Source organism: Platalea leucorodia, assembly GCF_965183815.1.
Source record: "Platalea leucorodia genome assembly, chromosome: 3".
NCBI classification, from domain to species: domain Eukaryota; kingdom Metazoa; phylum Chordata; class Aves; order Pelecaniformes; family Threskiornithidae; genus Platalea; species Platalea leucorodia.
The window spans coordinates 119,899,857-119,923,284 of NC_138825.1; the positions used below are offsets into that span (position 1 = coordinate 119,899,857).

A 23,428-nucleotide genomic window follows, 5' to 3' on the forward strand; every position below is an offset into this window, starting at 1 on the left:
CGCGACAGATGGAAAGGCCCGAGGGCAGAGAGGTAAAGCAGGTGTCATTAGTTCCTGTCCTGGAAGGTTACAAAAATTCACCTTTACTCATTTTTAAACCAATTTAGTTAATCTGGTGCAAATCCTTGTATGAACACATTAAGAGCTGACTTGAGATAGACCAAAATGATGGAAACCTGCCTTGCAGAGACTTAAGGAGCTTAGACTACTTAGACTACTACTATAGAAGGTGAAGAGGTGACTTTATTCTTTTCTGCAAGTCCATGCGTGAAAGAGAGAGATTTGATAGCAGACAGCTTTATAATCCAACAGAAAAAAAACCCCTTACTTTCTGGTGGGTGGGAGCTGAAGCAAAACAGAGACGAGAAATCAGGTGTACAGTTTTGCAAGGAGGGAATGAACCAGAGGAATAAATTCCTGGGGGACGGAGGGACTTGGTGGACAGGTATCAGGAAGCCTTGAAGGCACCAACTTCTCTTCTTCAGTTGCAGGAGTAAGTTAGGCACGCACTTAAGAGGATTGCTTCGCTGAGCAGCCTATGTAAAACCCACATTAGATGCCTGTGTTAGTTGGACAAGGCCTGGCTTCCACCTGCTTTATGGTTCACTCATTTTTTAAACCAAATGACCCTCAAGACAAAAGTGGTTTTTTAAGCTGCCCCACTTGCACCTATATGCAGTAGGTTTGCAGCCTTTGGCTTTCAGCAGATGAAGTGAAACTGGTCGTTTTTGGTTTCCCAGTGGCAGATGAAGGAGGGTAGGAGAAAGAAAGATCAGTTCTGTTGGCGCAGAGCATAAATGGAGAGCAGTGAAAGTGGGTGAAAAACGGGGTCTAGGGCGCCTGAGGTCCCACTAGTGAAATTCATCCAGAAGGACGATTGGTTTTGTAATTTGAACCTTTGTCCAGTATTCCCATAGACGTGGTCCTCAACCACACCCAGCCCCCAGCATATGTGAAGGATATAACCCCTCCGTCCCAAAAACTTATTAGGAGGATCAGAAAGCTATGGGCAGGGACGTATCCGTCTTGGGAACTGTGGTTGGCCGGGCACTTCTGCCAGCGCCGGGGAAGGCAGCATGGCTGCTCACCATCCCATCTCAGACCACTTTGGCCACAAATGTTCCTGGTGCTGGGTCACAGTGGATGGTGTGAGACAGTAAGTGTCGAGTGACAGGTATAATTTATATCTTAGAAGCTGAGGAACTAGAAAGGCACCTTAGGTCAATTTTTTTCAGCTCTATGTCTTTGCACAGTTTCTAGCCAATTATAACCAATTTCTTAACCGGCTTTTATTCTACAATAAGACATCAACAATTAAATTACCAAGCCCCAAATTACTACAGTTAGCAAAAAGTGTCACCCAAAAGCAGCGTGTGAAACTTTATATTACGCACCATTTTTGCGTGTCTGCTAGGATGGGTGCGAGTGCTGCCCTGAGCGCTGCGGGCAAGCGCAGGAGCTGCAGCATATGGTGTCTCACCGGGAGGAGCTGCTCGTGCAGTCAAACGTGCATCTGCAGGTACCAGACGTTAAGAATCAGCCCGATGTAGGTGTGTCACCTTGAATGCTCCCAGCGCCATGTTTTTTAATCTTGTTATATTTCTCCCCTTTGATCACTTTGTTGTAGATTAATTTAATTTCTCAGTAACTAATTTAGAGCATTGTACAAGGCAGTTCTCCATGCTCATTATAAGGGACTTTCCTCATCTTTTTTAGTTAAAGTTTGCCTCCCTCTTGCTTTTGCTTCATTTTTATGAGTGTGTTAATTACTTTCAGTTATATTACTTGGAAACTCATTAATGCATTTTCATTAAGCACATTATTTTGTGCTGTTTCCACCATTTATATCTTTTGTCCCTTTTATTTTCCCCAAGTTTGGGCAGTGAGAATTTGAGGGACATGTTGCAAAGGGAGAATTACCCTGTCGCTAAATCTTTTTTTTTACAGATGGATTCATGGCCGTGGATTCATTTCATGTTTGCATATTGCATATCACTAATATTAAGAGCAAAAGCCCTGAACGGGTGATGAGGGCTTCTGTTCTTGCAGTCGACAATTCTGAATAATCGCTATGCAGGAAACTCCTGTTTGACTGAATGTGCCATTACATGGAAATATAGAACCTTAAAAAAAATCACATTATTTTCCACTGTCTCCAAGACTCATTTTAGAGCAGCTATTTGGATTCCTGCCACATTATCTTTAAAAAAAATTGACGTCTGTACTTGTGACATTGTCTAAAATGAATCTTCATCGATGGATTATTAACTCTACATCCCTTATGGTCAATGGCTTAATTAAATCAGATACTGATGACCTTAAAACTAATTTAGCACTTTCGTACATACTCTTTTCTGTTTGCTTCATGTCAAATGTGGATGCAATAGTGAAATCGTATTCCAGCATTAACGTTTACAGCTTCTTGCAACGAAGCACAATGGTTTGGTTTGCACAATGACAATTAAATGGAAGCAACTTATTCTTGCACAAAATGCGCGTCGCCGGTCGGTTGACTAGAGTAAAAAGAGCTATCGTGTTGCATTATGTGCAGGTAAGATGTGTTCCACAAGCTGAACAACTGAAGTATATTAACAGTTGCCTGCCTGCGGTTGCTATTGGATATCACTGCACTGATTTGCAAGAATAATCTCATAGTATACTCATTAATAGAAATTAATTAGTGGAAGACATCTCAACAAAGATGTCCAGAGTTTCTTTAGCTTGGACTATGAGATTTGAGAGGCATATACAGAAAATAGAACCAGCTTTCTCTGGGCTTTTCTCAATGTTTTAAAAGCTTAGAAAAAGCATTAATTACACTGTTTACCAAGTGGCTGAATTTGTAGAATGTTAGAAAATACATTTCCACCTCTGCTTTTCTTCTGCGTGTCAAGCTACCTGTCTGTTATATCCCAGCTTGCTTTCTCTGCCTATCTTGTCTTTACTGTTCACCCAGCATTGCGTCATCTCAGCTCACTCCGGTTGCTGTCGTCCTAGGTACGATACGATAACCAACCAGTGGGAAACCATCGCTCCTCTGCCAAAGGCCGTCCATTCGGCCGCTGCGACCGTTTGCGGTGGGAAGATCTACGTCTTCGGTGGGGTGAACGAAGCCGGCCGAGCTGCAGGAGTCTTGCAGTCCTACATCCCTCAGACTAATTCGTGGAGTTTTATAGAGTCTCCGATGATCGGTAAGGGATGCGTGGTGTTAAACTCATATTACAACAGAAATCTCTCTGCTACAGGTATTCTAATACCTTTGTGGAAAGCAAATGAGTTGGGGGTGAGGGGAGTTATGTTTACAACAGATTGGCAGGAATGCATGGTATATTATACCAGAGGGGCAATTATCTGGATCTTTACTGAAGGCAATTGTCACTCATTAATACAGCTAGTTATCAGCTAGAAGTGATGAGTTCAAAATAGAGGAGAAAGGAAAGCGGTTATTAGGTATGGACAACTAGTAATTTTAGATCCAAAAAATCACAAAAAGTGCAGTGAAACTTCATCCTGGCATCATGTGTTGGTCCATGTGGTTTTACAACACTGCTCAGTTAATGGATAATTACTCATGGGTTTGTTAAAATGCTACCTGTCCTGTGGGAAGTGGTGGTCATTCTTAACTGGGATTTATCAGTGCTGTCCAAAGGCATATGTGCTTCAGAGGCTGAAATCTCTGCAACATGGAGATTATTCAGACTGTGTTTATTAGTTTATGATGTCCTCAAGCTCACCAAACATTTTACAGAATAAAGAGCAAGACGAGAGGCCAAACTTTCCAACATACGAGCCAACATCAGAGGTGCAGACTTCCTTCCAAAATTAGGGTTATGCTCAGAAGATTGCAACTTTCTTGCTTTCCATGGCGATTTGCACCCTGAGTGTTTAGGCTGCTTTTGGAAATGAGGTTTAGTGTTCAGCTTCATGAGGACGTTACTGCAGGGTGATAGCCAACCTGGGCCACCTGCTCTGCGCTGGGTGGCTGTGAGCAGCCTGTGGTCTGGCTGTACTCAGGTGGCCAAAGAAACAGCACTCATAGAGTCATTGCGGAGAAGCTGCTTTGGGTTGCCTTGCTTTTGCGTCCTAGAATCATCGAATCATAAAATCATAGGACCATAGAATGGTTTGGGTTGGAAGGGACCTTTAAAGATCATCCAGTTCAACCCCCTGCCATGGGCAGGGACACCTTCCACTAGACCAGGTTGCTCAAAGCCCCATCCAACCTGGCCTTGAACACTTCCAATGATGGGGCATCCCCAGCTTCTCTGGGCAAACTGTTCCAGTGTTTCACCATCCTAAACTTCTTAGTTGTGTTGAAAGTGTGACATGAGATGCTTCATTTAAAAAAAGTCATGATCTCAGTATTGAGCCTGGTAGAGCAATAGGAGTAGCAAGGAATAAATTATAGAAGTACAGTTATAAGGTATTCAAGTAAGGCCTAAGCATATTCAGAAAGCTAAAATAAGCTGCTCTTCTTACTATAGCTTGCTATAATTATTATGACTCTCTTCTTGAGGTTCCCTAGATCAGGTCATGAGGAGCTAGTACAGCCACGGCTGTAGCCTCCCCTGTGCAGCCAGCGCTGCTGCTGTCTGACTCCCTTGCTGCTGTTTGTGTCCAGCCTAACATAACATGACATGCATATGATGCAGCATGAAGCGCCCAGCGGGAGGGCGTTAACCGGCAAAAGTCATGTTTATGTAATACAGCAGTGCAAACAACCCTATTGCCTGGCTTTTTCCATCACATGGCTACAGCGGCTGCTCTTCATTTAATCCACTGACTGACAGTATGAGGTTTTCCTGTACTCAGAGCGTATTGCAAAAATGAATACATTATGTAAAGAGGTATTCCTTTTCCTTACCAAAACAGTAGAAGTGCCACAGGAGCTAAGAAATCATTCCCTGGGCTTGATATAGTGTCTAGCAGGCGTCAACACCATTCCTGCTTGGAAAAAATCATCCAAACCATCCGGAGTTGGGTTCGTCATCCATTGTTCTAATGGACGTGTACTGCGATTTCCTAACAAAAATACATGAAAGACACCAGTGAAGTTAAAAGATGGTATTTACGTTTTGGTGTAAGCAAAGTTAATTAGTTAAGCTGAAGACTTAAAATACATGATGAAATGAGGAGTTGCTCTGTGTCTTTGCTGGGAAATGTATAACGTCAACTTCCTTGCAAGTAAAGTAAAATAACACGGAGCCTGAAAAATTGCACCCCGGTGGAGAATGACTGGGAAACTGAACTGATGTGATGCCTGATCTTCACTAGCAGGCTGTGGGAATACTGGAAATATACTTTAATTTCTCCAGCTCTACAAGCACCGTAGTATCACCTGTATGTGTAAATTATCCCTCAAGAACTGGATGCTGTGCCAAGTGCGGTACAGTCAACATTTCTCTAAAACAAAGAGGGAGTAGAAGGAGTCTTGAGGTGCTTTTTACAAAATGGAGCTGAGATAAACGCTGATATGATCACTGCTGGGGTGCCCTTGACAGCTTCAGAGCCTTTTTGTGTTCATTTGTGAATTCTTAAGGTGTCCCTCTGAGCTAAGTCAACTGAGACATCTGCTAGCGAGTTGTGTTGGTTATGGTCACCCCAGAGATCAGTGAAACCTGTTTGATCTCAAATAGGAAAATGGATTATTTAAAAACACCTCAAGCATGCTTAGATATCCAACAGTAGATGCAGGTATTGAAAGTAGCTGAGGTCTCTGGAGATTTTTAGGCCAGTAGTACCTGTCTCAAGTCACTGTGGTATTTTATGATAGTGAGTTGAACGCAGCATGGCACGTGTTTGAACTCAACAGGTCCATCTCTTCCAAAGCATCGTGTGCCAACCTGACCCAAGGCAACACTGGCATCAGCCGTGGCAAGGGGGAGGGTCATTTTTTGGCTAGTCTGAATGGAGGTGAAGCAGGCCGGATACTGACATCCTGCCTGTGCAGAGAAGATACGGTGTGGGGACCGATAGCAAGCCCACGCAGCTCAGCCCCTGCTCTCTTCTGCCTGGATTTCTTCTAGGAATAAGCAGTACATTCACTCCCAGTTTCCATTTATTCTTTAGCCTTCACCTGCCAGGAGGTGTTGGGACATGGATGCCTGCGTGCAGTAGGTATGACACTCACCAACACATTGCACATGGATGCTGTGGTAGCCTTTCGGTAGGTGTTGATTACACACATCCATATTTGGAGAGGAGAGGGTCTTTCTCAGTGCCCCATCCTTCGCCCTGTATCTGTCCTCTCCACCTTTGGAGCTGGCAGATGTTCCTGCAGCCGCGCAGCCCACAGCTTGATATTACTGGGGTAATGGAGCCTCCCAGGGCTTTCACACTGCACAGTTTTGGTAAATCACCTTGCACATCTCCTTCTTGTGTTTTGAGCTGTAAGAAGGTTGCTGCTGTCAAGGAAAAGTCCTGCAACAGTATATGAACCCAGGCTACATACTTGCAGCACCTGCCATTCCATTTCTTGCCAGGCTGCCCTATATAGCTCTGTTAAAAATGTATTTCATGCCCAGCTTCCTGAGGTTTGTCTTATTTAACAAGATGGCCATAGACAAGCTGAAGTCAGTGATTGTAAGTAAGCCTAATTATCTTGTCACTGCCTTTTAGTTCACTTTGTGCCTTCATGCCAGGGCACTAAAATATACCTTTTTTGGTACCCTGAACAGTCAGTGTCTATACTGATGGAATGAAAAGTTTTTATTAATGTTTCTGGATTGTAAGAAAACCAATGTTTAATCATCACCACTATTAAATCCTAAAATCTGGTGAGAACTATGGGAACGCAGAGGTCAAAGATCTGTGAGTATTTCTGGTTTCTAATCCAAGTATCTAGTTCCTCACCATACCTCTTACTCCTGCAGTGATATGTCCGACCAAAGTGGGACAATCACAGAGCTAGGGATGCAAGAAATACCTGGAAAACAGCGTTAGCAGCATTTATGCATTTTTACTGCATTGTCCCATGGCTTATTTTGGTTAAAATGCATAATCATTCCCATGAATTTATTTTTTGACTTTGCAAGAAAAATCAGATACATGTCTTGACCTTTTCCCCAAGGCCAATAGTTCGGTACCCATGTGTGGGTTTGGCCAGCTCTCACCTAGAAGTCTCAGAACAATGACTGTTTCATCTCATCCTTCAACGCATTTTTCTTGCCATGACTAGTTCTGTTTTTCCCACTAGTGAGCATGAACTTTGCTTTCCTGTCTCACCCATTCCTCCTCTGTATATGCCATATCCTCCATTCAGAATGTTTTTTCCCCACTCCTTGATGTGTTCCCCCTACACATATTTACTCTGCCCTCTACCCACCAAAGTCAGTATTTCTGTGTTTGCCCTTTATCAGATGTCCTCCCTTTCACTTCCTACCTCATCTGTGTGGCCATGCTTTGTCCAACTCTCTTCAGTTCATCAACATTTCTCCCATAAATTTGATGCTGAAACTGCCCCACGATGGCAGGTGGAGCCTTCTGCTTTGGCACGGGTGATCCCTGCCACACATACACAAAATGCGGTGTTTGCAAGTGAGGACACTAAACTTTGGGGTCTTTGAGGAGGGTTTGCTCGAGGGTCACTGGGGAAACCATAGAGCCCTGCAGCCGGTGTGTAGTTACGAGAAACCAGCTAGGCTGAGAGCACCGTGCCAGAAGGGCTGACATCTGAGACCCTGCTGTTAATTGCAATATCTGCACTTCACCTCACGAGCTGTGTTAAGGATCAGGCCACAGTCTCCTGGCTGCCGCGGGACGTTATCTTATCCATTTCTATGCCGTTCTTGAGCTTGTCTGCATAGTATTCAGGGAGGGGAAGAGGCACTTACTATTAAAAGCAGATTTAGTTTGTATTAACTAGTCTTCTTTCTCCAGTCTGCTTCATCATGTGCATGAACCCCCCTCCACCGCAGGGAGCCCCTTCAGTTGGAGTTTTATCTGGACTGGTGGCATGCCCACATTTCTTCCTCCTGATAAAAATGTTTGACTAGCTTGGTTTTAATAACCTGTTTCTATAGGAAGCACGGCTGCCATTCATTTTAATGCCACATGAGGCTGTGAGCGAGTGCTTTACTGGAAGGCAATGTAAGATCTTTAGGCGAAGGGTAAGCAGAACTGTGCTACTTGACCATGTAATGTACTGAGAGATACAAGAGCCACGAAGCACATCACAGACAGCACGCTGTCGTTACTAAGCGAGGAGCATACCAGTAGGTTAAATTATCAACTTCATGTAAAGTACACCTCTGGCTCAAGGATTGTCGGTGAGTGCATACCCCTTCTTGCAATGACCTGTCACTAGAATAGAAATACTTGCATATTTTCCTATAGCAACAGCAAAGGAGAATGATGTCATGATGTTATCCACTTGGAGAGAAGAGCACCTTTTATCTATTATTTCCTTTACATTTATTCTGCCTTTTAATCTCAAGTGTGCTTGCTGTCCTGGACAAATCCCATTTAAGATTTTCCAGCCTGAAATGGATTACTATATCCGACAGCCCCAAGGCTTGAATTTTGGAGGAGAAAGGAGGCTGCTTCCCTGTTTCCATGCTTCCTCTCCTCGCTCTTCCTTCCCTCCAGCAGCCTTCTGAAATAACTAATGTCCCCACTGTATCTCACACTAAGCCATTGACCCATAGAAGCTCATGTTCATGCCCAGTAGCACTGACCAAAAGCCCAACCAGAAAACGCTTTTGCAAAATTAGGCTCCCCAACCACCCACCTTGCACTATGAGCATGTTAAGGACTTAGAGCAGCGACAGAAGCTGAAGTCTCCTGAGTGTTTGCATGAGGTTACCAAGCCCTGGAAAGGACAACAACAAGGGAAGAGTGTGGGTAGCACCTGGGATGAAGTAAGGTTAAAGACTGAAGGTGGTCATCCACACCTGGGCGGCAGGACTGACGGCTTGAGCTTTCCAAGCTCCCTGTATCCGTGAACAATTTCTGCCTCCATGGTAACAAAACAAAAATAAAACTCACAGTTTTCTCTATACCTGCCTCTGAAGGGGTGTCCCTTGGGTCTTTCTGCCATATCTTCATCAGGATCAGGAGACTGTTTGCTGTGAACGTCTCCCTTCCTGAAAGAAACAGCAGAGATTTCTCTGTTTCTCCATCTCAGGCTTACTTTATACCAATTTATGAAATTGTAGCTAAAGCCAAAAGCAGTAAAAAGACAACAGATAGGTGATGTATTGAAAAATTGATGAGAATCAAGCACGACTGCCTCTTAAAAAAAGAAAGAAAAAGAATACCAGACTGTCTGCCTATTTGAAAAGAAAAAAAAAGTCACTATAAAAATAACCAAGGGGTTTCCCTCTCTTTCTTTAACAAAAAGGAATGTGAAGTCACTGATTCAGTCTCCTGAGAAGTCGCTGTTTTTGCCTTGAGGGAGCCCCAAATAATTTCCCTGTGAGATTTGGGAGCCGAGTTCTTTTTTTTGTGTGTGAGAGTTTCATTCTCCTGCAAAATAGTGCTAGTCAAAGGAAAAAAAAACAGGAAGATGTGATAATTAAATATGGAAAATTTCTGATGAGTGTCTTAACTGGAAAAAATGTCACGTATGCAAGTCTGATTTGGAAAGGGATGCGAGACGGGCTGTTAGGACAGATAAGTCTTTCTGATGAATTATAGTGGCTTAGTGGCACTGAGAAGAAACTGAATACTCCTTGTTCTATTTTCTGGATGAATTAGTTTCTTCCCATCTGTTCCCAAGGATCAGTGACATTTTCCTAATACATCCGTGGTTTTTTGACATATGCCTGTAGATACTCAGCATAATAGGAGCCCAACTTTAACCCGTACCATGTTTTGTCTGTTTTCACACCGGGAGCTGCAGCCCCGTACGTCCCGCTGGGCATGCGCCGACGCAGGGTGGGATGAGCTGAGCCAGCCCACCCCATGGCCATGCTGGAACAGAAGCTGACACCACAAAACCCATTATTTTCCTTCTAGTTTAACCAGTTCAAACCTCAGTTAAGGAAATTATCTCTCTTCTGGAGAAATTAATCAGCTTTTCGTTAACTCGTGTCAAATTAAATCTCTTGTTAAATATTTAATGGAATCAGGTGGTTTTACAAGAACCTCAGGGTTACAACGCCAGCCGTGCGAGAGGTAAGCAAATGCCAGAAGTAAAGCTGCCAGGGCTGGTTTAAGCCTACGTCTTTCTGTGTTCATAAAAGGACACAGTCATGGAGTTATAGATCTGGGAGGAACATATAGATCCCTTCAACATTACGTAGGGGCCGTTATCAGAGATGTAAGAGCACAGTAAAGATGATATCGCACCTCCTCTCCAGCATGCTGCCCCCGACTCCCGGCAGTCGGGAGGAGGGTTGCAGGGGCTGAAGCTGGCGGGACTGTGTCCAGCCTGATTCTCCACTGCAGATGCAAGATCACTCTTTTCCGAGCATATAAAAACTGCAGATTTTGGAGAGGCTTTAACATATAGCTACATATGGATAATTTTTATAGAAGTGTCCCCCCACACCAGGATAGCCACCCAGGAAACGTCTGCTTCATGCCCCAAAGGGCTTAGGCTCTTGCTTCTTAGAGAACTGGTTGTGAGGCTTATTTTAACTCAAATAAAGCAATGTATTTTCCCGTCTTTTGTTCCCAGACACTGCTGACTGGTTTCACTGAAATGTTGATTAAAAAAAACCTGTATCACATCAAGACAGACACCATCATGAGAAATTTCAGCCCAACTGGCTCATATTTAATAATGTGCATATGGCATGCTAGCAGCATACGGGACAACTCAACTAATTAAATTAGAATTATTTTATTCAATAATTTATGGTTAGTTTTACCAATATTTCTAATAATGCTGCAGCTAACACAAGAATTTTAAAACATCCTTGGAACCTCTGATTGAACTTGACTTAGGATAAGGGACTTGCTTAATTTCAAACTCTGGCCTCACACAGTTCATTGCCAAAATACAGGACTGCTTGGAGGTACACACATATCTGAAAATAAAAATGCAGGTGAATTTACGAGACAGATGAAAGGGGAAAAAAAAATCAGGTCTCAGAAAATCTTCTGGATTATGTGGGTGACTCTCCCACAAGCAAAAGCAGAATACAAAAGAGAATCAACTACTGGATATTATTAAGCAGGTCTCTGCGCTGTGGGTTTCTTCTGTACTTAGCTGCTGCATAGGCATGGGAAGCACCTGAGTTAAAATTTGCAGCAATTCAAACTTCTGAAACAACTTGACATCTTAATTTCATATGTAAGAGCGGAGCTTTCACGGTGACTCCATTAGGCTTTGGGAGAGGATAATTGTACTTTACCAGTTTAGAGGGGGGCGCGTACTGGGGGATGAAGGACCGATGAACTTTAAAAGTGCCTTTGAGAACTTGGAGAGAGGAGAACAAAACCAGGAAAGGTTTCCTCATTTTTCTTTCCCTAGCCTTGGAGGTTTAGAGAAACGTGACTTATCTATAAATAAAGGGAATGTATAAATAAGAAGAGAGTCTCCAAACCTGAGCCTAAAACTGATCTCAGTGTTGCTTTCCATTGACAGATAACAAATACGCTCCTGCAGTCACTCTCAATGGGTTCATCTTTATTCTTGGAGGAGCTTATGCACGAGCAACCACCATCTATGACCCAGAGAAAGGCAATATTAAAGCAGGTCCCAACATGAACCACTCCAGGCAGTTCTGCAGGTGAGAAAAACCATTAAAATTTAATTACTGGTGCCTTAAGATTTTCTGCTGATAAATAAGCTAATACTACCTAACAGTGAAGGGGTGAGGGGAAGGGAGGTGTCTACCATCTGGGGTTTTCCTCATCTCTTTTTTGTACATGTTCAGGGACACAGCGTTTCCCAAAGTGCACATCCAGGAGCCTACTATGGTTCATGTGTCTCTTCACGTTCAGGCGCGATGGATCGCGGGGAGGGACGTGTGTTGGGCTCCTCCAGCAGACTACAGGAACGCTGTTTTCCTCAGTTTGCCACGTGTAACCGGAGGATGATAAATACCCGCTGTAGGAGAGACCACCATAATGTGGAACATGTTTTTGCTAACTAGCTAAAAGATCCTTGAAAGAAAAAAGTACTGAGTAAGCACCACACGCTGATATTAATTATTATTTATTACGTGCTTTTGATTGCTTTTTGGGCTCGCTTCCCCGATCCTGGTCACAGGTTTAACAAATTTCCCAAACTGGCTGACAAAAATAAAACTTGGCAGCCATCGCAGGTACTGGCAGAACTTAAAGGCCTTTTAAAAAGTTTTACGTGGCTGTTACAGAAAGACGGGCTTGTTTCGGGCATTATGCAGCGCCAGTCCCCCACAGAGCAGTTCCCTATGCTGGGGACTGGCCGAGCTATTGGTTTCATGGGGAAAAGCCATCGCTGGACCACACACCCCGCCGCGGGCGGCCCCGGGTGCTGGGTGAGGGTTTGTTAGCGATGTCCGATGCAGCAGCGTCTCGAGGCGCTGAGCAGAACCAGGACAGAGGGGCTGTGCCGGGCGAGCGCCCAAGTGAAACAGCAGCCGGGGCGGTGGGAATAGCAGCGATGGGGCAGCAGCTGGGCCCACCACGGACCCACATGTCCCAAACGTTCAGCCAACAGCTCTGCTCCTTGCCCCAGGGGTGTCCCTAGCCCCCATCCTATGGTGGAAAAACACCTCCGTGTTTTAACTTGGTGCATTTAACCTTTCACTTCGGTGCGGATGAGAAAATTCCTTTTTAAGAAAGCATGCTCGGTTTTTCTCTTTTTGCTGGTTTTTTTTTTCCTCCTGTTTTTCTCCCTTTTTTCCCTTTTCTTTTATTAATTTCAGGAGCGCCCTCTCTTGGCTGCTGAAGCATATTTTGTTGTAAATACAGGGGCCCGAGCAGCCGGCTCCGTCCCCGGGCGGCTGCGGCCCTGGGCGTCCTGCGCTAAGGTCAGGCCTTCCTTGTCCCTCCGCTCTAGCAGGAGGCAAAGCAGGACGAGGAGGAGCCTGCAGGGCTCAGGCCGCTGCTAATGCTATTTTTCTTCTGAAAACCAGAAATAAAGGGTACGAAACAGCTCAGCATTAGAGCCCTAACCAGTAAAATGAAAGGCAAGGGACTTGTACATTTGATCCATTCCTGTATCTTCCCATAGAGGGGGATGAACTGCTCTTTGAACATCTCTGTTTCGTAAAACATAACAAAAAATCTGTGAAGTAAGTATCTGGCACACACTGCAAGAGAGATTGCATGGGCGATTTCAACGAGGTGCTGTTGGCTGAGCATCTCACCTGAAAACTTCCCAGGGTTCCTAACATGAAGGGGCTCCTTGCTCTGCACCCTGCAGAAAGGAATCCAGTGGGAGACCTTGTGATGGACCAAGGAGAGTAAACCAGTGCCCTAAATATTAGCGGCTGCTTAGGCACCATGATAAACTGGCTTTGCTTAAGTAGAATATGACACCCGTCAGTAAAAGTAACTTCAAACTTTTAAATGACATTTTTTCTAAAGCCTAAAGCAATAGTGGACTGGAAACCTATATTTATAGTGGGATAGTCATCAAAAAAAGGAATAGTTCAGTACATCCCAATTGGATGCCAAAAAAGACACAATTTCAAAAATTCGTAAATGTGCTGGGAAATGGTCAAGGAAAAATACTTTAGCCAAAAGGAGATGTAAAACCTATGACAAAAGCTAAATAAATCACTATGTATGGAAAAAGGGAAAACGGGAGGTTAGCAGCAGCAAATAGGCTAAAAACTTGCTGCTGCTACAGGAGACTGAGGGAACCAGTGAAGTACTAAGGGCTGATAGGAGTAAAAAGAAAGGCACTTCAAATCTTTTAGGTTTGCAATTTTAATCAGTTATAAAACCATTTCTGATGAGGTAGCAAAGTGTAACATGGACCGATCAGATGGCTATTTCTTATCTGTGTTTGGAAGGGAGCAAGAAGGTTTGATTCCATATTCTGCTGTGAGGGACCAAAAGCTGTCACTGTTGGCAGCAAGGAAACTCAGAAATTAAGTTCTCAAATCAGGCAACCTGGCCGTCTTAGACACAGGCATCTTTAGAGACTGCTGAGAAGCTGATTGAACCACTAATGTTGATTTTTAATAACTCTTACAGTTCAGGATGGATCAGGTCACTGCCAAAGTGTTTCTGTATTTTGAAAAGGTGAAAGGGAGAATTTTAGTGCAGCAATTAATTTTGCAAAGTACCAACATCAGGCTAAGTGGTCTCACTTAGCTTCATGTTGGTCCTCTGCAAAATACCAGAGTGGTTAATTTGGGATTTAGAATCATAGAATCATAAAATCATTTAAGCTGGAAAAGACCTTTAAGATCAAGTCCAACCGTTAACCTAATACTGTCCATTCCACCACTAAACCATGTCCCTAAGCACCACAGCTACCCATCTTTTAAATACCTCCAGGGATGGGGACTCAACCACTTCCCTGGGCAGCCTGGTCCAATGCCTGACAGCCCTTTCGGTGAAGAAGTTTTTCCTAATATCCAACCTAAACCTCCCCTGGCGCAGCTTGAGGCCGTTTCCTCTCGTCCTATCACTCGTTACTGGGGAGAAGAGACCGACCCCCACCTGGCTACAACCTCCTTTCAGGTAGTTGCAGAGAGCAATAAGGTCTCCCCTCAGCCTCCTCTTCTCCAGGCTAAACAACCCCAGCTCCCTCAGCCGCTCCTCACAAGACTTGTGCTCCAGACCCTTCACCAGCTTCATTGCCCTCCTCTGGACACGCTCCAGCACCTCCATGTCCTTCTTGGAGTGAGGGGCCCAACACTGAACACAGGACTCGAGGTGCAGCCTCACCAGTGCCCAGTACAGGGGCACTATCACCTCCCTGGTCCTGCTGGCCACACTATTCCTGATACAGGCCAGGATGCCATTGGCCCTCTTGGCCACCTGGGCGCACTGCTGGCTCATGTTCAGGCGGCTGTGGACCAACACCCCCAGGTCCTTTTCTGCCAGGCAGCTCTCCAGCCACTCCTCCCCCAGCCTGTAGCGTTGCCTGGGGTGGTTGTGACCCAAGTGCAGGACCCAGCACTTCGCCTTGTTGAACCTCACACAGTTGGCCCCGGCCCATCCATCCAGCCTGTCCAGATCCCTCTGTAGGGCCTTCCTACCCTCCAGCAGATCGACACTTCCACCCAACTTGGTGTCATCTGCAAACTTACTGAGGGTGCACTCAATCCCCTCATCCAGATCATTGATAAAGTTATTAAACAGAACGGGCCCCACTACTGAGCCCTGGGGAACACTGCTTGTGACCGGCTGCCAACTGGATTTAACTCCATTCACCACCACTCCCTGGGCCCGGCCGTCCAGCCAGTTTTTTACCTAGCAAAGAGTACACCCACCCAAGCCGTGAGCAGCCAGTTTCTCCAGGAGAATGCTGTGGGGGACAGTGTCAAAGGCCTTACTAAAGTCCAGGTAGACAACATCCACAGCTTTTCCCTCATCCACTAAGCGGGTCACCTTGTCATAGAAGGAGACCGGGTTAGTGAAGCAGGACCTGCCTTTCATAAACCCACACTGACTGGGCCTGATTCTCTGGTTGTCCTGTACATGCCACGTGATGGCACTCAAGGTGATCTGCTCCATGACCTTCCCTGGCACCGAGGTCAGGCTGACAGGCCTGTAGTTCCCTGGATCCTCCTGGCCCTTCTTGTAGATGGGCATCACATTTGCTAGCCTCCAGTCAACTGGGACCTCCCCCATTAGCCAGGACTGCTGATAGATGATGGAAAGTGGCTTGGCAAGCTCCTCTGCCAGCTCCCTCAGTACCCTTGGGTGGATCCCATCTGGCCCCATAGACTTGTGCGTGGCTGAGTGGTGTAGCAGGTCACTAACTATTTCCCCTTGGATTATGGGGGCTTCATTCTGCTCCCCATCCCTGGGTACCCTGACAACAACTGGTCTGACTATAAAAGACTGAGGCAAAGGAGGCATTAAGTACCTCAGCCTTCTCCTCATCCTTTGTCACTATGTTTCCCCCTGCATCCAATAAAGGATGGAGATTCTCCTTAGCTCTCCTTTTGTTACTAATGGATTTATAGAAACATTTTTTGTTGTCTTTTATGGCAGTAGCCAGATTAATTCTAGTTGGGCTTTGGCACTTCTAATTTTCCCCCTGCATAACCTCATGACATCCTTGTAGTCCTCCTGAGTGGACTGCTCCTTCTTCAAAGGTCATAAACTCTCCTTTTATTCCTGAGCTCCAGCCAAAGCTCTCTGTTCAGCCAGGCCAGTCTTCTTCCCCGCCTGCTCGTCTTTCGGCACATGGGGATGGCCTGCTCCTGCGCCTGTAAGATTTCCTTCTTGTAGAATGTCCAGCCTTCCTGGACTCCTTTGCCCCTCAGGACTGCCTCCCAAGGCACTCTGTCAACCAGGCTCCTAAACAGGCCAAAGTCTGCCCTCCGAAAGTCCAAGTTAGCAGTTCTGCTGACCCCCCTCCTAACTTCCCCAAGAATTGAAAACTCTTACCATTTCGTGATTGCTGCGCCTAAGACGGCCTCCAGCCATCACAGTGCGTTGATTTCGTCAACAAATGAGTAGATGCTAGTAATATAATGAACAGCAATCAATGCACTTTCCTGGAAAATGCGTCTTGTTAAACCAACCTGTTGTCTTTTGCTTTTTTGGGGGGAAATTGGGTTCTTTGTTTTGATTTTTAATAAAACACGCCTGGCTGCTAAAGACAACTGTGATGGTATAATATACTGCAATTTCTCCAAGGTATTTGTCTGGTATTATATGGAATTAACAAGGCACATATTAGAGAGATTAAATCTGCTTCACTGACAGATCTCAAAATGTAGTTGTTAATGAGAAGATATCATTGAGCAAGGCCACCGGTAGCAAGCATTGATTCTTTTTCAATGCTATTTAATATATCTACCAACAACCCAGGTAATAGAAAATCTCCCCTGGTAAACGCTGCAGGTGTCATAACACTTGATGGGTAAAAAATACTACAGAAGGAGCTATTTTAGCCAGTTATCTGCATGTCTCAGTCAGACGGTCTCAAGCTAACAGCAGTATTTTAAATGCAAAGTAATACATGGAGAAAACACAATCATAGCAGCCCTGCTCCCCTTAGAAAGTCAGGCACTCAGAGGAGGACATAAAGGAGGCCACTCAGAGCTACACAACATGAGCTCTCATCGCAATGCGGTGGATAAAAGGTCAATGCAATATTGGATATATAATATGAACCCTAACACCGAAATGAAAACAAGTTGAAGCTGGGAAGAGATAGTGCTGCTGCATACGGCGTTGGCGAGATGCATGCAGGTCTTGGGTCCACACATCAACATGTGGAAATATCAGGAGAAGTTCAAAGGAAAGCTGCAAAAATGAACCCGGGTTGCGAATCAAATCTTTGACATGAAATTTGAGTTTATCAAAGGAGGGCTGAGAGGTGACTTGATCACTGGGAGCAATTGGAAAAAGCTTTCAGTCTCTCAGACAAAGGGATAGCAGGTTACGAGGGCTAGAAAGTCAAGTTACACATCTTCAGCCTTGAAGTGAGGCATTTTCCCAACCGCAAGGATAATTATACAGAGAACCAGCAAGGGAGAGAGCGAACTCACCAACACTCGGTGTTTTTAAGAGGACATTAGATACATTTCCAAGAGAGATGCTGCCTGGGGAAAAGTCCATGGCCCGCATATACACAAGCTCAGATTAACTAAGCACAGAGATCCCTTCTGACCTTAGTCTATGAATCTATAAATTCCTCATTCCACTCATTAGCATGGATGACAAAAAACATGGCTTAAAAGCAGCAACATAAACAACTTAAAAATTAACTGCATGCTATTGATCTCCTCTCACCAGGAATCACTCGATACCAAATTTGCTGGGAAAAATCTTGACCGCATCACTTTTGTTTTTATCTGCACTGTTTCTACATGTTAGTGGCTAGGGAGCATGATGGCTCTGAGCACAGGGAAGAGAAATGTGTGTGACATTCCCCACGTGTGCAAAATTAAAGGTCCATTCAAATGGTTTTAATATCAAGTTAAATTAATTTTAATGAAAAACGAAAAATAAATGGTTCAGGTCTCCAGCTCACAATCAACAGAAGAGCAAATTGAGCATCATTTTCAGATTAAGCCCGGCCTGATGGCAGTCAATAAGACATTTGTGTTGACCTAGAGTTAACCCTTTGAGGGATGGTGCCAAGCAGACAAAGAGCTATAATAGGCCTGAAGCGTTTTAAAATTCACTGACAGTTCACATGCAGGTCTTGAACATCTTCCACGCGACATGTGAGGCTGAGGGAAATATTTGACATTTCCCAAGCATCAGGCACGCGTGTCCCGTTTGCCACACAGACCCCGTCTGGGTTTGGCAGCCCCTGGTTATCTGCGGGATCTCTGGAGGCGGCAGACAGCAGCCGACAGGGATGAAGAGCCGGGATGATCACACCTTGCTCTGCCGGACACCTCCCTCCAGAAAGACTTGCAAAGACATCCCTCCTCTCCAGCGCTGGGGAGTCTTCCCTTTGCAGGCAGCAGTCTCCCTTCCCGCAGTGCCCTTCAAGGGTTTATTTTTCCATGAGCAAAAAGAATACTGAATGCGTTTCTGTGCATGATTAAAAATTCCATATTCTGCTTGCTTAGGATGCAGGCGGCGTGCAAACAGGCGTGTGCTACAGAGAGCCTCCACGGGGCAAGAGCGGCAGCGTGATGGTGCCAGCAATAATTCTAGAGCAGCTAATTTAGTACCAGCAATTCCCAGCAGATACCAGAAAAGCATTTTCTTCCTCCTCCTCTGACTTTTAACCAGTAAGATTTATTACATGGTTCTGCCGAATGGAAATCTTTAATAAAACTTCGACTCAGGCTGAACAGCACAAACCCGGGGTGGGTTTGTAGGGTTTTTTTCTTTTTTTTCCCCTCTTCTTTTTAAATAAACCCTTGTTCTTGAACAGTGAAGCATGGTGACTCCTGTGCTGAACTACTAGGCATTGCTAATGTACGGCACCAGCCGCAGACTCCCCCAGCTGATTCCTTTCCTCATTGCAGAGTTCCTGGTAACTCCAGGCACTGGAAGGGGTTAGAGCACGGCTTGTTTGGACAGATATTCCCAGGTGAAGCTATTATGGAGCACAGTTCCTTAATGGCCTTGCACTTCTCAAGCCCGCAGATGTAAAGGCTGGTCTGTTCAGCAGGCAGCGTTTGCAGCTGGAAGTGTTTGTGGTCCAGACGGGAAAACTGAAATCTTCCAGCATATCTGGAAGGAGACGTGTGGCTGGGACTACGCTCCATGGACAGCGGGTGAGAACTGCTGCACCAGACTAACAGCAATGATTTCTGTAGCAGTTGATGACACGAAGGATTTCGGTGTGCATGAAAGCGTAACTGATACAGACAGAGCACTCGGGCCGTTACTGATGTGCGACAGACTTCGGAATAAAACATTGCTGGTTTTCAGCAACAAGTAACAATGCCACATGATGGTTTTGGATCATTAGCAAGGGAAAGTGCTCACGGAGTAGGAGAGAATATAACTGGAGCTTGGCCAAAACACCCACACTAATAATCCCGCTCCAAGAAGTGGCATGATATCCTCCTAATTGACCGTGACTAATCTGGACCCTCATTTATCCATCTCTGTAAAGATGACACCTCTGGCAGCCCAACACAGCCACCCGAGCTCGAACCCTCTCAAACATAACAACCTGGCTGCAAACAACCACGCAGGTTGTCAGCACCGCTACCAGACTCAGGACGACGCTTTGGCACCATGAGCACCACCACGCATGGAGACAGCGGCAGTGCCTTTCACTTTGGTGTGCAAACCACCATGCAGGGTTCACTAAAAGGTCCCCAGCTTAAGCAACCGCTCACGGGACGCTTGCAGCTCTGCCTCGCACCGCACGGAGCCGCTTCCCACGGTAGCTGGTACCCTGCAGGCTTCTCTTACCCTAGCGCTTACTCCATCCCCTTGACGAGCATCGTTCGGTTCCACCTCCGGTAAAGCTCTCCTGAAATCTTAGGGCAGGAAGGAAATTCGTCCACTAATAAACGTGGGGATTTTTTTTCTACTTCTAAGCAGATTCTGTGTCTATCTAACTGATAATATTTAATAACCTTTATGGAACTGCTCCAAATAAATTAGTGAGCACGTGGGCATGCACAGGCAGGAGCGAGGAGGGAGAGGAGCTTTGTTTGTGGACTCAGAAGATATTAAGTTTCAAGGAATCAAAACAACATGCTAATTCAGCTGTTTCAAATCTCTTTGACAACCCTAGACATAACAATATCGGATTTTCCCCCCCCCCCCCTCTTTTTAACATTTCCTGATAAGGCTGATGTGATCTTTAGGACTAAGCAGGAAATTTAAAAATAATAATAATCAAAATTAACAAACTTTGCTGGTAGACCCACAGCTTGGTGCTATGCTAGCTGTCACAGGTGGGAGAGAGAAGGGCTGGAGCAGGAGCTCCCAGGCACTTGGCTCTCAAACGCTACAGAAAAGAGGCACTGACATCCTCGGCTTTGGGTTGCTCCCAAATCACTGCCCATTGGGAGACTTTCACTATACAGTGCTTTTGAATGAAAAGTGGAGGGTCCATAATGCTCTTGGTGGGAAGGTGGCCACCAAGTGAATGGCAGCTGAGCTGCCTGAGCATGAGCAGGGCCCCCAGCTCAGCTGTGCCAAGCCCTGGTGCTCCATGCCTGAGCTGGAGCAGGGGTAGGGCAGGGTTTGCAGGGACATCTCGTGGTTGAGCAGATAGCGAGGCTGATGCTCAGGCACGATTAAAAAAGTCGAGTAAAAAGCAGTGCAAAGTCAAATGCAGCAGCGAAGGCAAATCAGATCCTGGGCTGCATCCACAGGGGCATTACTAGCTTAGATAGAGATGTGATTATCCCACTCTGCTCAGCACTTGTCAGGCCGCACCAGGAGTACTGTGTCCACTTCTGGTCCCCACAATTCAAAAAAGACATGGACAGACTGGAGAGGGTCCAAAGGACGGCTACAGAGATGATCAAAGGGCTGGAGAACCTGCTCTGTGAGGAAAGACTGAAGGAGTTAGGTCTCTTCTACCTGGAGAAGAGAAGGCTCAGGGGGACCTCACACAGCATTCCAGCAGGTGAAGGGCAGCTACAAGGAGGACGGAGGTTCTCTCTTCACAAGGAGCCACACGGAGAAGACAAGGGGCAACGGGTACAAGTTGCACCAGGAGCAGTTTCATCTCGATATAAGAATTTTTTACAATGAGAACAATCATCCACTGGAACAACCTCCACAGGGACGTGCTGGAGGTTTTCAAGATGCAATTAGACAGGGTGTTAGATAATCTGATCTAGCGTCCCTTTCCCATGAAAGGTTGGACCAGGTGATCTTTCGAGGTCCTTCCAACCTGGGCTGTTCCATGATTTTATGATTCAGTGATTCACTTTGTCCATCAAGTCCTTTAATGGCCAGCTGTCAGAGAGGGATCTTCTCTGCCACCTGTTTGCTCAAGCTGGGGAAGGACTGCAAGGTGGATGGGCAGAGAAGAGATTTAAAGGGTGTTCAGATTGCACAAGCACTCCAACCGCGGACGGCCAGGGCCCCACCAGCCCTTGGTCCCCCTCTGCCTCATTAGGATTTTCTTAGGAGCGTGATTCGTAGTGTCGTGGAGGCCAGCAGATGGACCGGACTAGCGGCAGCAGCGGCGGGGGGATAGTCACAGCGTGATCCTCTGACACCGCTCACGGTTTGGGCAAAGAAGGACGCCCTGGCACCTCGGGTGACTTGGCTGCAGGGCTACAGGTGAAGCCTCTCTAGTAAACCACAGTAATTACCCAGGGAGTAGAAAGCAGGGTCGTTAGCCTGCTGGGTAATAATTTGCAAAACGCTGAAACGTATTTTCCTGGAAGGAGTGGATGAAGTGACCTCCATTTTGATACCGATTACCATCACCCGGGGCGTGCTGCTGGAGAGACGGGGGTCTGGCTGCTCCTTAGCTGGGGAGGTGGCTGACCCTGAAGCTGCCAGAGGTTTGGTGTCCCTGCAGTGAGGCTCTGTGGCGCGGAGCTTCCTTCCTTCCCAGGCTCTGACAGCCTGTAATCATTTTATCTCTCAGGATTAATGGCACCGAGCAATAAACTCGCATCCTAATTATTGTAATTATTTCTTTCTTTGTACGTCAGCCTTGGTAACGATGTTTTTACAGCTGATGGGATGGAAGGGAGGGGAGCAAAGAAATATTGGCACAGTAATGGAGAGAGCAATGAGCATACTCCTTTCCACTCACTTTCCTCAAGGTTTTAGAGCCCACTTGAGTTTCCTATTCCCCGAGGTCCCAGAAATTAGCAGTGATTGTCCTAATACTGCAAAGTAGCAGCAATCTAGGCCTAAATTCCTAATTGATCTTAAGTACCTACCTCCCACTTTAGCCCCGGAGATGCCTGAACGTCTCCAAAGTCCCCTGCACACGTAAGTACCCGCTGCATACTCAGAACTGCCTATTTCTTGATAGCCTGAGTAGCTCAGTGTTTTTCTTAACCTCAGGCATGATTCACAAGCTAAGCATTATGCCAATCTTATCTATGGGAATTGCATACGGAGGGGGCAGAAGCTACTCTAAGCACCATTTGAAATTCATACAGTCTTTCAGAGGGTGGAATTCAGCATCTGTTTCTTCCCCAACGCATTAGCACCATGATGGGAGGCCACAGTCTTGAGCTGCTTGCCTCAGCCGCCGGCCATGAATTTCTGTCAGCGCCGTAGCCCAGGTGCTGGAGAACAAGAGCAACGTTTGCCCACGCGCTGTAAGCCCTCGTCCAGAGCATGGGTGGGGAGGAACCTGGACCCGGGGAGGTGTGCTTGGCTGCTCTATGGCGGCAGCAGCTCTGGCTTAGAGCAGCTGCTACTAAACATGCCACAGAGGAGACTTCACTCAAAGAAATGTGGGCAGCTAAGTAAGATACTACACAGGAATTTGTAAAGCACCCACGTCCCTGTTTAGAGACCTAACACTGGGTGCCCGAGGGGATTCAGCTATGCAGCATACAGCCAGCTAGGAAGGGCTGGTGCTTGCTTGGCTCCTGTTCCCAGGGTCACCTACGGCGTAGATGGAAAGGTCTCCGCACAGAGTCCTCCCTCTCTCCATCCCCTTCTTCCCGTCCAGATCAAACGCTCCGCGCAGAGCAGTCTCATCGGGTAGCAAGCAGTAAGCATCAGACAGGCCCCGTATACACGTGGTAACAGCCACCAAGGTCCTCTTCTCCTGTGCTGGTGTGAGGTAATGTCATCTACACCAGCACGTCCACACCAGTAAATTAAACCTTCGCTGAGGCCATTCATGGGCAGTGGAACGTGATCATCAGCGCTGATGGAACGAGCCCCGGGCTCCATGCTCCACACTAGCATTTCTTTTAATTACCCGCTATTGATCGTTCTGCAGCCAGGTCTTTCTTGGGCATCTTTTCTTCTTTGTTTGGGAGTTTGTTTGGTTTTT

The 23,428-nt window shown here is 46.0% G+C and overlaps 1 protein-coding gene across 1 annotated transcript in view; it reads left to right on the top strand.

The window, feature by feature from the left end:
• Positions 1-23,428, top strand: part of KLHL29 (kelch like family member 29) — a 403,676-nt gene that overhangs the window by 377,278 nt on the left and 2,970 nt on the right. Inside the window, exons 12-13 of the mRNA XM_082306362.1 lie at positions 2,998-3,191; positions 11,534-11,678. Of these exons, the coding sequence (XP_082162488.1) occupies positions 2,998-3,191; positions 11,534-11,678 (339 nt within the window). The remainder of the gene's footprint in view (positions 1-2,997; positions 3,192-11,533; positions 11,679-23,428) is intronic.